A 15,468-nucleotide genomic window follows, 5' to 3' on the forward strand; every position below is an offset into this window, starting at 1 on the left:
CACAGGGAAGCATCAACCATTATGTTTTTGGTTCACCATTTCCATTCCCCTTCTCTCACCCCACAATTCCTGCTCTGTTCTGTAAAATAAAGAGGAACTCATTCTTGCTGCTATCACCAGTTCCCTGTGCCATTTAACCCAATACCCTTTTCATTTACAGTGTGGCTTGAGCAGCACTTCAACAGCAACTCAGCAGCCATGTAGCTGGCCACGCTTGGTTGTTTTGTAGCCACTAGTGTGAATGTAGCTTTAGACAAGTGCTATGGCAGATGCTTTTGCTCTTTCTGTGTGTGTGTGTGTGTGTGTGTGTGTGTGTGTGTGTGTGTGTGTGTGTGTGTGTGTGTGTGTGTGTGTGTGTGTGTGTGTGTGTGTGTGTGTGTGTGTGTGTGTGTGTGTGTGTGTGTGTGTGTGTGTGTGTGTGTGTGTGTGTGTGTGTGTGTGTGTAGTGCTATAATAACGTGCAGCGTCTCTGATGAATGTTCTTCTTGCTCTTCTTGTTGCTGCGGTTGGTTTCTTTATATTTCCTAATCTCCCGTACTAATGAATAGAAGGCTTCCTCCACGCCCTGAGAGAGAGAATGGAAAATAATCATTGCATGACCCACAAATATAGACCCTGTAAAACACACAATCAACATCTGACCACGTAAGCGTCATTTCAATAATAGCCCATCTTCAAGCTCACAACACGTCACATTTGCAACATGTTGAATCGCTGGTATAAACCCTCATGCACGTGTCAGTGAGAGATATATATATATATATTGGGTTCTCTCTGTTATTGAACTGGGTCAGGTACCTGTCTGGTTTTGGCAGAGGTCTCCACAAAAGGAACTCCATAGCTGCGGGCCAGTTCCCCGGCCTGTCGCGTCTCAACGTTTCGAGAACCCAGGTCGCTTTTGTTGCCCACCAGAACCATGGGTACACTGTCGCTGTCCTTTACTCTGTTAATCTGCTCTCTGTGGAAGGGAATGCGAAGTGACAAGGAAAACCCTCAGCAAACTGGAACATTACCGTCCTAGACCAATGGTTCTCAAAATTTTTAATTTCGATGACCCACAGTTGGATATGTATTAGGCCACAGACCCAATTTGATGCATTTTCTTTTTTATCTCTGGGATTTCTTTGACCCCAGGACCACTAGCTGCGGTTCAGGCGGTAGCTAATGAGGATCCTTTCCAAATAAATGTCTTATTTTTTTATTATTGTATTTTATATATCATTGATGCAAAGTTTGAAATAATAGTGACACAAATGAAAAGCAGACTCTTAATTTAGATTAAGGCCAATTACTTTGAAAGGACGACCACGTTTTTGCCCTACTAGTCTCAATGTTGTTCCACTGTTCCAAGATGGTTGCTGCTTGGTAGTCTACTGGCAGCGATTATCGTTTTCGTAGACGATGCCTTGTTGGCCGCGTCTTGTGATTGGCTAAACCAGAGGTAGGGAGCGCTCCGCTGTGTTCAATTGGACCGCGGAGGTCGGGAAAGTTCGGGGAGACAGGATTTATGTTTCTGTCCCTAACGGATGCTGAGTCGGCTCAAGCGGACTTCGCAGCGCTCGTCACGGTCGCTCGCTTTAGCTCGCTCTGTGATGTCTCACGTGTTTCAAGTCCGCTTGAGACGGCGCGCCTCCGTCGTCTCCACCAAAAACAAGAGCTCCCTTACAAGGCATCGACTACGGAAACAAAAATAGCGTACTACTAGCACTGGTACCTGTAAAGATGGACATCCTCAAAGGACTTGCTGTTGTTGATGGCGAACACACAGAGGAAGCCCTCCCCTGTCCTCATGTACTGGTCTCTCATGGCGCTGTACTCCTCCTGACCTGCAGTGTCCAGGATGTCCAGCAGACACGTCTCCCCGTCAATCACCACTTGTTTTCTGTACGAGTCCTGCAAACAGGGGTTCCACTTATAAAGTAACCACTTAAGCCTAATATACTACTTTGTCGTACTGTACAACAAATTTTCTAAAATAGACGTTCCACAAGCTTGTCATACAATGTGGGTTTCAGGATCTGCCATTTTACGATTTTAAAAATAAGAAAATCAAAGAAAGGGACGCCAGGGTTAATGAGTACAATATACATTTTTTATGAACATGATAAATTGTGAATTTGTGATATTCTCAACAAATATCAAAGGTATCAGATCGAACCCTATGTTCACTCTGATTTCTTCCCCTAGTGTGCATTGCAATAGTTGCAATATAATTATTATTGCTTGTGTAATGATAACCAGAAACACATTCAGACATAACATCAGAAGTGGGGAATGACAATGAGAAAAGATTGCAAGTTTGCCTGAAAACAGAACACTATGGCATCATCAGAGGGTTTAATTTAAATTCAAACAGGTTGGTGTCAAAGACCCCCAAATTGATATGTATTTGGCCGCGGGATCCCATCTGAAGATGTTTTGTGCCGGCCACCCAGGAACCCCAAGAAGCTTCGTAGATCTGCTATTTTTTAAGCAATAAAAGGTGTGATCTGGCCAGGGTGTATTTAATTTGACAAACACACAAGCAATGTCTCTCACCTCGATGGTTGGATCATACTCGTCTACGAAGTGATTCTGAATGAGTTGGATGGTAAGTGCACTCTTCCCCACGCCTCCTGCTCCAACCACCACAAGTTTGTACTCCGTCATGCCTGAAAGAATGAAGTGTCAGCTACGTGCTTATGATCAGTAGTTCTCAACCTTTTCAGGTTGCGATCCCCAAAATAAATCATATCCCCCCCCCACCCTGAAGAGTTGAGGCATTACATTTTGTATAACACGGAAAATAGCTGATCTACATGCTCACAACGCCTCGTGAGCATGTAGCTATTTTCACAATTTCTGCCTCTAATATTTGACAAATTGTCCAATGTTTAATTTGTCATTTTAGAGGTATCAAAAAATCCCTTAAATTGTCACTTTAAAAGTGTGCATACACCCTCTTTACACTTAAACTTCATGTTGGTTTGTTTACTGTTGAGTGAGAAAACAATGTTGCACATTAAGTTAATCATCTGGGGACCCCCAAAATAATTTGGGGACCCCCCCTGGGTCTCCAAATCCACAGGTTGAGAACCACTGATTTAGATCAGTGGTTTTCAACCAGTGTGCCCCTGCTAAATGATGGAGAGTTGGCAACCAAATGGACCCTTATAGATCTTTAACTCTTGAGGGTAAAATCAAATCAAATGGACCCTTATTTGGTTTCATTTTACCCTCTCAAGAGTTATTAGACATATGCATTACTTACTTTACTTCTATACAATATTAGAGAAAGTAAAATAATTGTTATTTTGATTGACATGTTATCTCTCCTGTTGGTACCACATCAATACAGCATGGAGTTGTGGACAAATCTTATATCCAACGACAACAAAATATTCTAAGTTTTGGGTCTGAGAGACTGAGAGACTAAAATCTCATCAAATGGTGGTCCGTGGATCAAACTCAATAAGTAAAGGACCTTGATATGAAAAGGGATGAAGTCAAGACCATGCACTGATTTAGACTCATCTTCTGAGTGAAGGTGGTGCTGTCATGGCCTTAACGTTACAGAGAGTGAACACAGATTTATTTTTTACTAAATCAATCATTAGCTTTAAAAGTGTTTCATATGTACGGGTATCCCGCTGACAATAAAGTCAAGTCATGCAGAGGTAAGGAAGCCTTACCTTTAAACGGCGTTACAAAATAATGAAACAAGAGATCGCTAAAGATTACAAATGACAAGATGAGATTAGCTCGCTACATAGCCTGAGACGATTTCCTTGTTTAAAAAAAAAAGAAAAACTAAAGAAAAAACACTTTGAAGAAACACTTAAGATTTTGAGCCCGAAGGTACTTTATCTCACAGACCCCGTGGACCAGAATATGAATATGTATCTATAAAAAAGTTACAGAATAAAACGCAGGGGCGAGTTATAAATAAATTAAACTGTGTGAAAATAGTCGGGAGATCTATTTGGACTCCATTGTGGTTCATTCTGTGGGAGGGCTTCTCCCCGATGATCCAACCAATGAAACGGCGGCGAACTTGACAGACGTTGCAACGGTCCAATCGCGAGGGACGAACCAAATTGGGTCCCGCCTTTAGATGGAGACGTTGTCCAATCACACGCCGAGTCTCTGTCGAGCCCGACCCGGTTCCTTCATACTTCGTTGCACGACCGTGTCGCGCGCCGAAATAGCAGATCCGCAAGCTCACAACGCGTCGCGGTCTCGCGGAGGCGACGCGTTGTGAGCTTGTTGATCGGATATTTTCGGCGCGCGACACGGTAGTGCCACAGAGCATATAGACGCGTTTCTCAAGCAATATAAGAAATACGAGCCACGCCCGGTAAAATGTACTGGCATTGTGTGAGTTTTAAACCACTTAAAAATACCATACCAGAATTACGTCGTTGAAAAGTATTGGCTGATGGATCAGTGCCAGTGGCGACATCACTACATTTTGGAAAACAGTTGTGTTGTGTTTGGTTTGGTTTGATTGATTGATTGATCAGTTGATTGCTTGGTTGATTACTTTATTAACAATTTGCAGAGACAGGTACTGTAGTAGTAGTAGCCTACTTCTCATAGGAAAAATAGCAAACAAACACTATTCAAGTTCACAAACAATGCAGTGTGACCTTGTAGATCAGGAATCTTTGCACATTTTCATTTTTTTTATGTCTAAAGGTCCTATACACCAAATGGATCCATTTGGTTTCATTTTACACTCACAAGAGTAAAAAAGAAAAAATCACACCTAGTGTGAAGTGAGCGGTGCTATTAATGAGCTTAATCATTCATTAAGTGTCACATCTTGTGAAATTCATGAACTAGTCCTGTTGGTCAGATGTAGGAGGGGTCTGAGAGGGGCAGTAGTTTTTAGCCTCCGTCGAGTCCATGCGGTTCTCAAGTGGTGAACGCTACTGGTCCGGGGCCAGCAGTTGATGATATCATTATGTTAAAAGGGGTGGTGCCACTTTTTCTGTTTTGTATGTGTGTATGGAGTTGACATTACTCTAAACTATATGGATCATTATTAACTGTAATCTGAGAGTGTGGTTAAAAAGGTTAAAAAACTATCAAACTGTCACAGTTGACAGGACCTCAGGCAGTCCAGCTCTGCTGCTCCGCTGCTCTGTACCATACAGTATATACCTGTATGGTACATGCAGATGGCTCCTATATGGCAGCACCAAACGCAAACAGAAGGTCTAAAGCTGCGTTAGTATATAGTCTGGCCAAGTCAACCAGTACCCATAGCCAACCAGCCAGAACCCATAGTCAATACCATAGTCAACCTCAACCATATTAACCATAGTCACTCAGTACCCATAGTCAATACCATAGTCAACCATAGTCAGACATTTTCACTCAGTGGTGTCTTCTGCTTTATATATACTAGTAATACGCCTCAGGGCGACATATGCGAGACCAGTGATGTATATCAGACCAGTTACCTGCTTGTTGAGATTGGTAGAACATGCCCATATATGGGCATTTCCAAATATGGGCATTCCCAGATATGCCCTTAACCCATTTAGTGCTCCAGACATGAAAGGGTTAAAAGTCCAAGCTGCCGGCCGCCTGCTCCGTCCGCGGCCAGTATCTTATTTTGAAGGCCGGAAGTAGATCAAGCTCACAATTCCTACTTGACGATCTTTACGATTCACTCGGAAGTAGTTCTGGTCCAGATGTAAACAGGAGTGGAAGATGGATCCCTTTATACTTTTGCTATTTTAGCGAGAATCCAATGCCATCCTTGGCATCAAAAGTGTTTTTTGGAGAAAATGGACATTAAAGATGAGAAAGACCGTTGGCTTCCATGTTAAGGGATCACTATTGTGTGCACGTGGATGCGCGATGATGATGAATCGGCGAGTCCACCCGTGCCATCACTTTTCAACGGACGGTAAGTAGCCCCTGCCAGCTTTACTGTATATACAGTAAATAGCGCGCGTATACGCAGGATCGGCACTCTAGATACCTTTTAATATTTCACGAGTATTCGCGGATCGGCTACAAATGAGTTTTTAATTTTGATGACATCGGGACAGGGATCTCTATATATGGGCATAGAACGGACAAGGACGTAATTAATTTGCAAGTGTGATCTGGGAATGCCCATATATTGGCATGTCAGAATATGCCCGTATATGGGCATTCCCAGATATGCCCTTAACACCTTCTAAGCCTGGCCGTACTCCCTCGGACTTCCTACTGGGTCCCATCAGCCACGCCGTCTATTCCCGGACTTTTGATATAAATTATAATAAAAAAAAAAAAAACATCGGAAATTCTTCTCTGTGTCTTTTTGGAGCGATCTGAAAGGGTTAATATGCTCTGACAGTCATTTTCTGGTGCTGGGTGTGATACTCCTAATATCCAGCAGGCCACGCCGTTGACTCACATTCTGGATGGATGGCTGGCCAGGAGGAGCCTCATCCTCTCCCCAGTGTTGAAACTCAGCAAGAAGCTCAAACAAGATGGCTGGTCTTTGTCTCTGTTCGTGGATCGCGGTTTCAATCACGTTCGGGCGCCGCTTCTCTATCGCTCCTTTCCCTGCTTCGCCGCACGTAAACGAATGGAATTGATCTCCCCTCCGCCTCGCCAAAGTAAGATCGCCGACCTCTGCAGGATGAATATGTACGCTGTGTCGAGCACTCCAGTACGTGTTGTTATCATGTGGGCTTTGTTTTTTTAAAACATGTTTGTAAATAAATGGCTTATTTCTTCGGCGCTACCTCTGTTCAGAGGGTTCTGCCGCGGCTTGCAACGTGTTAATATTGATGACACTGGGACAGGGATCTCCATATATGGGCATAAAACGGACAAGGATGTAATTCATTTCTGTTAATGTTCTGACATCATATTGTCGATATGGGCATAAAATATATGGGCATAGAAGGGACATCAAGCCAGAGCGTGAGGTCACAGTGACATCAGAGCATGATGTCACAGTGACAAGGGAACCAATAGACTGTAAAAAGGTGTACGGAATGACGGAAGGACTGACTGAACAGACAGACGGAGACAAGCTACGTCATTTCTCATGGTATACTGCGACCTTCGTCGCAATTATTATATATTGTATTTATACATACACTTTTTAAAATCATTTATCCAATTTAAATGTACTGTAAATGCACACACATATACAATACACATTATGCTCCTCCCTCTGTATGTCCTGTGGTTTGTTGTCGTCTCTGACGCTCATGTTTCCCCCTCGCTCTCCCACAGAGTGCATCTGCTCTCCTATCTAATCTTTGCCTAAAATCACTGAGATAATCCTGCATCCATCTGTCATGGGAATGAGCAGAGAGAGAGAGAGAGAGAGAGAATTGTCATTGTGCCTGAAAGTTCTAAAATCTATATTAATATAATAATATACTGTTTTGAATGCACAGTTGTTTAAATTATTTTATTTCACATATACATCTTTTATACATAGATTCCACATTTGTACACTTTTATATGTGTATAGCATTTACTTTTATAATCTTTTATTTTTCTTACATGTATTCCCCACAGGTAATCGTACGTTTCATCATAAGACACAGGGAAACAACACTGGAAATGTAAGAAAACTGTGACAACAGAAGAGATTTAAAACACAACCAATACAACACTTAAAAAAAAAGAACATGTTCACAGGAGTTGTCATTCATGATTGTTAAGATGTCTCGCATTTCAGTTACTTCCATGCCAGCATACGTTTTGTACAGCACTATCGGACACTTAGTTGAAATTTGTCTTTAACCACTTAAGCCCTATTCAAACAATCTAAAAAATAGACGATCTAGCTATTAGTTCACAACGCATAGCATAGCCTCATGTTGTGAACTGCTTGTAGATCTGCTATTTTTGAAAATGTTTGAAATTATTTCAAATCCTTTGACATTTTTGAAGAACCTTTGACTATAATGACATGCCCAAAATAGGGAAGCCAGGGTGAAAGTGGTGAAACTTGTGCCAACAGCATAAAACGGTGACTCTGCATCGCAGAGCTGAGACCAAACTCTCTATTAGCAGAATGGAATTAGTTATAGCAAATGACCTTCAGACATTGTTTTTAACATTAAAAATGTGTCAACCTTACGTTTACAAATACACAACTTTAGTGCTTGTCTACACACACAGATTTTCACGCACACACGAACGCTTGCGTGTGCACACACACACACACACACACACACACACACACACACACACACACACACACACACACACATACGTGCACACGCACGCACGCACGCACGCACGCACACACTCACGCACGCACGCACGCACACACACACAGGGAAGAGGCTGCAGTGGCAGAATGAAGGGTGTCATACTATTTTGTAAGCAGTGATTTGAGTGTGTGTGTGTGTGTGTGTGTGTGTGTGTGTGTGTGTGTGTGTGTGTGTGTGTGTGTGTGTGTGTGTGTGTTGTGTGTGTGTGTGTGCATGTGTGTGTGTGTGTGTGTGTGTGCGCGTGTGCGTGCGTGTGAGTGCGCGTGTGAGTGTGCGCGCGTGTGTGTGAGAGAGTCAGTGTGTGTGTGAGAGAGAGAGAGAGTGTCAGTGTGCGAGTGTGAGTGAGTGTGCGTGCGTCAAAGGGTGAAAGGGAAGGGGGCATTGCACTGCTGTGCTCCACAATCTATTATTAAAACATGCTCACCGCACAATGTTTCAGCACCTGTACCCAACACACACACACATACTCTCTCTCTCTCTCTCTTTCTCTCTCTCTCTCTCTCTCTCTCTCTCTCTCTCTCTCAATCTCTCTCTCTCTCTTTCTCTCTCTCTCTCTAAGCTAACGACCTCTGACCGACCAACTCATACGTGACTGACATTCAGGGAGACGCTACACCAAAACAGCACACAGATACAGAACTAGGAGCTTGTGCTACCGGAGGTGCAGTGACAATGATGCCGACAGGAGAGAGTGAGCCAATCGTCAAAGAGAATCCAGCTTAAGGCAGAGAAACAGGCAGCGAGAGATCAACTGCCTGGGAATATTACCCAGCAAGATCCTCGATGTTCATTTAATTCTGAGAGTGGAGGCTACACATTTTGTTTACTTTGAAATACAAAACACTGATGACTTTCTGTGTGGCTATATGTTTATGTTATATTATTCCATGCTATCTACCACCTACGATAACGTTAACCACTTAAACCCTATCAGTGCTTCTTTGAATTCCAAGGACCCCCATAACTGTTACTCTCAGAGTTACATAACCTGTATTGGTCCATTTGCGAGACCCTCAGGAACCCTGAGAGTCGAGGACCACACCTTGAAAACCACTGCCTTACACATCAATGACTCTAAACCAGTGTTCTCAAACTTGGGGTCGGGACCCCAAGTGGGATCCTCAAATTATTTTTTGGGGTCCCCAGATGATTAGCTTAATGTCATTTTGTTTTCTCACCCAACGGTAAAAAAACAACAACACAGAGTATAAGTGTGGGGTATCTGCACATTTATAAAGTGACAATTTAAGGACTTTCAAGACTGTTGTAATACCAAACTGTCAAATATTAAGTAAGCAAGAGGCGAACATTGTGAAAATATTAAGTAAGCAAGAGGCGAACATTGTGAAAATAGACGTTTTATATGCTCATGCATGTAGATCTGCTATTTTCACAATATTTATCTGTGGAACCGAGTCACATTAAATGTAATACCTATTCCAAGTGCTTGTCAGAGTGCCAGTTCAAATATGTTTATTTGGGGGGTCACGGCCTAAAACGTTTTGAGAACCCCAGCTCTAAACTCTAATCTAAACTTTCTTGCTGAAAAAAATAATAAATCCAATCTACAAGCTCACAACGTGAGCACATGCGCACACGCATTTGCGCGCGAGCGAGGGCCTGCACTCACCACAAGCTCACTATGTTTTCTAAGTACAGTATATAGATACGCTATTTTTAAATATTTAAAAAAGGGTTTTATGTGGTTAGGTATCACACTGGACTCCTTCTGGACCCCCTCTCTCTGACGGGAGGGGAGAGTTCACTCACAACTGTCAGACCGTTGCTCACGATATGTGCTTTGTGACCCACGGCCCAGGATGGACGTGACCTAGTTAGGTCATACCCAGGTGAGATTTACAGAGACACCACGTGCACCTTTGTACACATGCACACGCACACACACGCACACACACGCACACACACACACACACACACACACACACACACACACACACACACACACACACACACACACACACACACACACACACACACACAAAGGCTAACCAAGTTCGCCTCATATTCAAAAATACTTTACTCCTACAGTTTACTCAATAGTTAAATAGATCTGTTTTTATCTATCAAGTTGATTTAGTCATTTTGGCAAAAGGCCCAAAACACACACACACACACACACACACACATACAGACATCTGATTTGTCCGTGCTGAGCATTGAAAGCATCACTGATGCCAATCAAATGATCTGTACATATTATATGGATTTTACATGCTTTGGAATGTCATGTGCATTACAGGGAGTCCGTGGTGGAGGTTAAAGTAAAGTGGATGCAGCAACACCAAGCTAGTGGTCCATTTGTTCAATTCTTTTGTGTTTAAAAGATCCAAAAGGTTCAAATGTTACATACAAGATCCCATAGCGTCTTATCCACCACATCAGTACGTTTCTGTACATTTAAACATAAAATATTGCAAGTGGCTTGAAAGTCTTTACAGGAATCTGTCTTTGTGTTCACTGTCCTCTCTCTCACTCTCTCTCCTTCTCACACGCACGCGCACATGCATACACACACACACACATGCATACACACACACACACACACACACACACACACACACACACACACACACACACACACACACACACACACACACACAGCCTTTTTATAGTTGTTGAACACACACTCAATTCAGTGAACGCACTTGGTATACACAGCACCATAAGTCATGTGAGTGGCCACTTGGGGGAGTGGGGGATTTAAAGGGAACTAACTCACTTGCCCTTGTGCAGACAGCACTATGCCATGATCAGCCATGATTGGTTAGTTGGTTAGCGCACAGCAATGCATTCTAGCTAAGATGCGCCTCTTGAGTGAGACACTGTTACTGACTCGTCAATCCCATGGCCCTCGTTGTCGATCTCATAAAGTTCACTTGAGTTTTTCAGAGTAATGGAATGGCACTTAAGATGGCGTTCCCCAGAGCGAAGCCATCAGACAGAGAGTGTGTTAAACGACTAATGAAACACACCCACACTGTACATATAGGGAATCTCCTCTGAAATGTACTTCCATGAAAACATCACTCCTGACCAATCACAAATGACTCAGGAGGAGGAAGAAATTCTGGGAGATGATCTCGGACTGTTGAATATTCATATAGCCTATATATATATGTACATTAACTACTGTATTACCTACACACACACACACACACACACACACACACACACACACACACACACACACACACACACACACACACACACACACACACACACAATTAATCAGATCCATACTAGTCCCCATGTGCAGTTGGAAATACTGTACCGAAGCACACAAGAGTTCCATTCAGTGTTGCGCTGACCCCTCCATGCTATGGTTATCTTTCCCTCCTCTTTAAGTTGAAATGCCATCATCCTCTATGTCAGCTCCTTCTCTGACACCCCCTCGTGCCGGTAAGAGTTGTGTCCAGGCTGCACGTACTCTTCTGTCTTATCCCAGTCCGTCACCCATCCTGCCCCAGCCCCGCCAGCCCCGTTGGGACCGGCCACTGGTTGGTTAGGGTTAGACATCATGGCCCCGTACTGGCCACCCCCGCGGTACATCTCCTCCGTTTCATTGGCCAATTCATCCTCATCAATGATGCCGCACTTCTCCTCGCTGGTGTCCTCTATGTCCGCCCACGGCTGCTTCTCCCCGGAGGCAAAGATTCCTATAGCAACGGAGAAACAACACAACATATTGCTACCTCGTATTCATTGAATTCATCATGTTAGCATCATGTGATTATCATGGTCAGTATCATGTCAGTATCATATGAGTATCGTGGTCAGTATCATGTCAGTATCATATGAGTATCATAGTCAGTATCAAGTCACCATCATGGTTAGTATCATGTCAGTATCACTATCATGACAGTATCATGGTCAGCATCATATCAGTATCTAGTCAGTGTCATGGTCAGTATCATGGTCAGAATCATCATGTCAGTATCACTATGTCAGTATTATGGTCAGTATCATATCAGTATTATGTATGTATCATGGTCAGTATCATGTCAGTATCATGGTCATGTCAGTATCATGGTCAGTATCATGGTCAGTATCATGTCAGTATCATGGTCAGTATCATGTCAGTATCATGGTTAGTATCATGGCCATGAACCTTTACAAGTTCACAGGGAGCTTATACAGTAGATCTGCTATTTTCACAATTTTGAATCATTTTTAAAATGATAAATACAAAACGAACGGTTTTGGACATACAAGGTTTCCACTCGACAACAACGATATGGTCAGCTGTTTATTGCGCAAACTGTCTCACAGTTCAAAAAGACAGCTCAAAATATTTTCAACAGTATAAAATCAGCCAAACCAGTCAAGCAATTAAATTAAATTACAATATTGAGTTTCTCCTACTATGACTAACCTTTGCCATCTCTTGGGAAAGCCAATAGCACATGCTACCAAACAATACATCTAAAATTAGCTTCATAGTTTAGCAATACATTTCTCCATGCAATATTGCTCACTGTAGGCATTCACATCTGCCAAAGGTTTGGCAGAAGTACAGTAGTAGCCTTGCGTAGCCAGACAAATCTGTCATTGCAAAGAAAAATTGCCCATATACTGTCTGGCTATGCGAGGCTAGTACAGTAGTACTGTATTTAGCCTCAACAGGCATTAGACAAGAGCTGAAGTAAAGTGTCTTATGATGTGTCTCAATAGACACTTTTCAAAGTGAAAATATGTTGTTTTGTCGAGCAACACATCCCATGACACTTTGTCACCAGAGCATACAGTAAATCAGGCGTTAGTATACTGTACATACCATAGAAAATGACTCCCCCATAGTGAACAATGGAGGCGATGAGGAAGACATACTGCCACTCTTCACGTGTCTGAAAGTAAAGAAAACAGGCTAATTTAAGAACAGTCTTGATCATGGACAAGACTTTGCCATCGTACAAAACATTACAAGACTTTATTATTCAACCTCAAATGGGAGCGACACCATTCAACAGTTATGGAAAAACTGTGCGGTGTAAGCCAACAATTGTTAAACATTTACTTTACTTATAAAAGGCATGATGCATCAAACTGAAATGGGGATGCAAATCAGCTTGTATGGGGCAGTTGTGGAGTGATTTCTGTACAGATGGTTTTATGTCTACACTCTAGATGTAGGTTAATCCAATTACATTTATGGAATCAACTCTACAGAACCCATCCAAACAGCACAATTATAAGCCCAATGTCCCACCCCTCTGCTGTAGGTGTGGTTTGGACAGGGGGACATTAATACACTCCAATTAGCAGTGCCATAAGCATGGCAAAGTTTCTGAAAATTGGCATGTGGTCGTTTAACAAAGATACATGGGTTTACCTTCTTCCAGCTAGAACCTGAGATACCGGTATGCTTACTAGGTAATATTAAACTAATTTACTGCCTTTAAAAAAAACGGCATTGTGCACAGCAGTGCATGGATCATGCACGATCCGCGCGCACACTGTGGTCCGCTCGCAACCACAAAAGCTCCCAGTTTAATCCATGCTAGTGTTCCTGCACTAGATGCAATGTTGGGTAACAAAGAAGTAAACGCAGGGGAGAGTGACACAGAGGAACGTGTTGTCCCACCCCCCAAAAAAGCATTTCTGTTTCCGGACCCAAACCGGAAGCACTTTCTTTGGAGCACTTAGGAAAGGCCAATCGGCGATTTTGATTGTTTTGAATTAAATCTAGGGTCGCCGGGATCAGTATTCCAAGGGCAGTGGTCCGGGCCTTTACTGGGTAACTTTACACCTTTCAATCTCAGTAGTCATCATGCTATAAGGCTCACAGTATCCTATGTTAATTGCAGTGTCTATGTAGTAATGGTAATATTTTACCCCTATATTGACGAGGTGGTTTGAGCCACAGTCCTATCCAAACAACCTACCCCTAGGTTGCGAGTTGGTTTGAGCCAGAAGAGTTCATTTGAGTCTGATCAAAGGGGGTGAACATATTTTCATTCCTTTTGTTTCTTTGATGTATGGCTTGGCCATGCATTGTTTATAATGTAATGCACTTTGTTTATCACGTTTACATGAAGATGGGTTACGACAGTCAATAATTATGCTGTTCAAAGCAAATTGCCATGTATCTTCAAAGTGGCGTCACCCATTGTGTAGTGGTTGCGCGCATTCACCGTTCCCTCTCAGTTCATGGCATGCTGGGATTGAGAGCGGAAGGTATGTGATCGTTACAGAGTTCTGTCTATAAAGAGTTTTACAATACATACTGTAGTTGCAGCAACAATGAAGGACACATAATGTGTGTTATGTATCAGAAAACACTTCTGTGTAAACTGAGGGTCGCTATATTTGTAACATGCTGTAAAATACTATACACAGTTAAAGCTGTTTTGTACACACTACACAGGCTGCTTTGATCTTCCCGCGGCGCTCTGCGCCTCGGTGCTGTTACGTTGCATCATGGGAGTAGTAGTTTTAATGCAATAAGCAGATCGGTTTGCTGTGAAGGAATGGTGACAATGCTTTTATCTCATTTTTAGGCACTACAACAGACCTGTGTGCCTTACCATTCAATGTTGTGCCTGTGCACTGTGTCCTTACAGGTATGTTTGTGTACTGTATTGGATGTATTGTAATTGTGTTAACCAGTTGTTGTTTACATAATAGTTATTGCTAATGACTGTATTGTTGATTTAATGTTTGATTGATTTATTTCTCTGGTGTTGTTTTGTAATGCTGTTGAGTTTGCTTTTGTAATGCCATACGTTGAAACAGACTGTAACTGAGGTAATGACAGTTCATGCTGGGATTGAGAGCGGAAGGCACTTCAACAGACCTGTGTGCCTTACCATTCAATGTTGTGCTGTGCACTGTGTCCTTACAGTAAAACCCACCAAAGGAGAGTCCTGTGTGCTGTGGTTCATTTCTACATCCCCGTGTTACGGGGGGTTGCATCTACAGTGTTTAGAATAATTGTTTCTTTTATGATTGTGTGTTTATATTGCTGTTCAATTTGCTGTTCAAAATGCACAATTGGAACGGAGCTGATTGTACCTTGTGTTTTGTCATGGCTCCGACTATGAGAGGGCACACCATTCCAGATAATGTTCCCACTCCATTGGATATGCCCATCAGGATGCTGGCATAGCGAGGGGCGATGTCTAAATGATTGACGTTGAACCCTGAGGGAAAGAACAATAGTTACCCATTCTACCTCTAGTTCTATGTTGACAGGCTTCACCCCCTGTCAGGCTCAGTGGGTTAA

The 15,468-nt window shown here is 42.7% G+C and overlaps 2 protein-coding genes across 2 annotated transcripts in view; both read right to left on the minus strand.

Moving 5' to 3' along the window:
• Positions 1 to 343: 343 nt before the first annotated feature.
• Positions 344 to 3,967, minus strand: LOC308283235 (GTPase KRas). The gene is made up of 5 exons (XM_080723617.1): positions 3,672 to 3,967; positions 2,539 to 2,651; positions 1,715 to 1,893; positions 799 to 958; positions 344 to 565 (listed from the first exon to the last, which is right to left on the minus strand). Exons 2-5 carry the CDS (start codon positions 2,647 to 2,649, stop codon positions 449 to 451), a joined length of 567 nt encoding a protein of 188 aa, XP_080579743.1. The 5' UTR covers positions 2,650 to 2,651; positions 3,672 to 3,967; the 3' UTR covers positions 344 to 448.
• A 7,642-nt stretch (positions 3,968 to 11,609) lies between these two features.
• slc17a7a (solute carrier family 17 member 7a) overlaps positions 11,610 to 15,468 on the minus strand; it is a gene marked incomplete at both ends in the record, with an annotated part of 34,777 nt that continues 30,918 nt past the window's right edge. Inside the window, 3 exons of the mRNA XM_080724021.1 lie at positions 11,610 to 11,902; positions 13,021 to 13,090; positions 15,258 to 15,385. Coding sequence (XP_080580147.1) covers positions 11,610 to 11,902; positions 13,021 to 13,090; positions 15,258 to 15,385 — 491 coding nt within the window. The remainder of the gene's footprint in view (positions 11,903 to 13,020; positions 13,091 to 15,257; positions 15,386 to 15,468) is intronic.

Source organism: Nannobrachium achirus (assembly GCF_963921795.1).
Source record: "Nannobrachium achirus genome assembly, chromosome: 4".
Lineage (NCBI taxonomy): Eukaryota > Metazoa > Chordata > Actinopteri > Myctophiformes > Myctophidae > Nannobrachium > Nannobrachium achirus.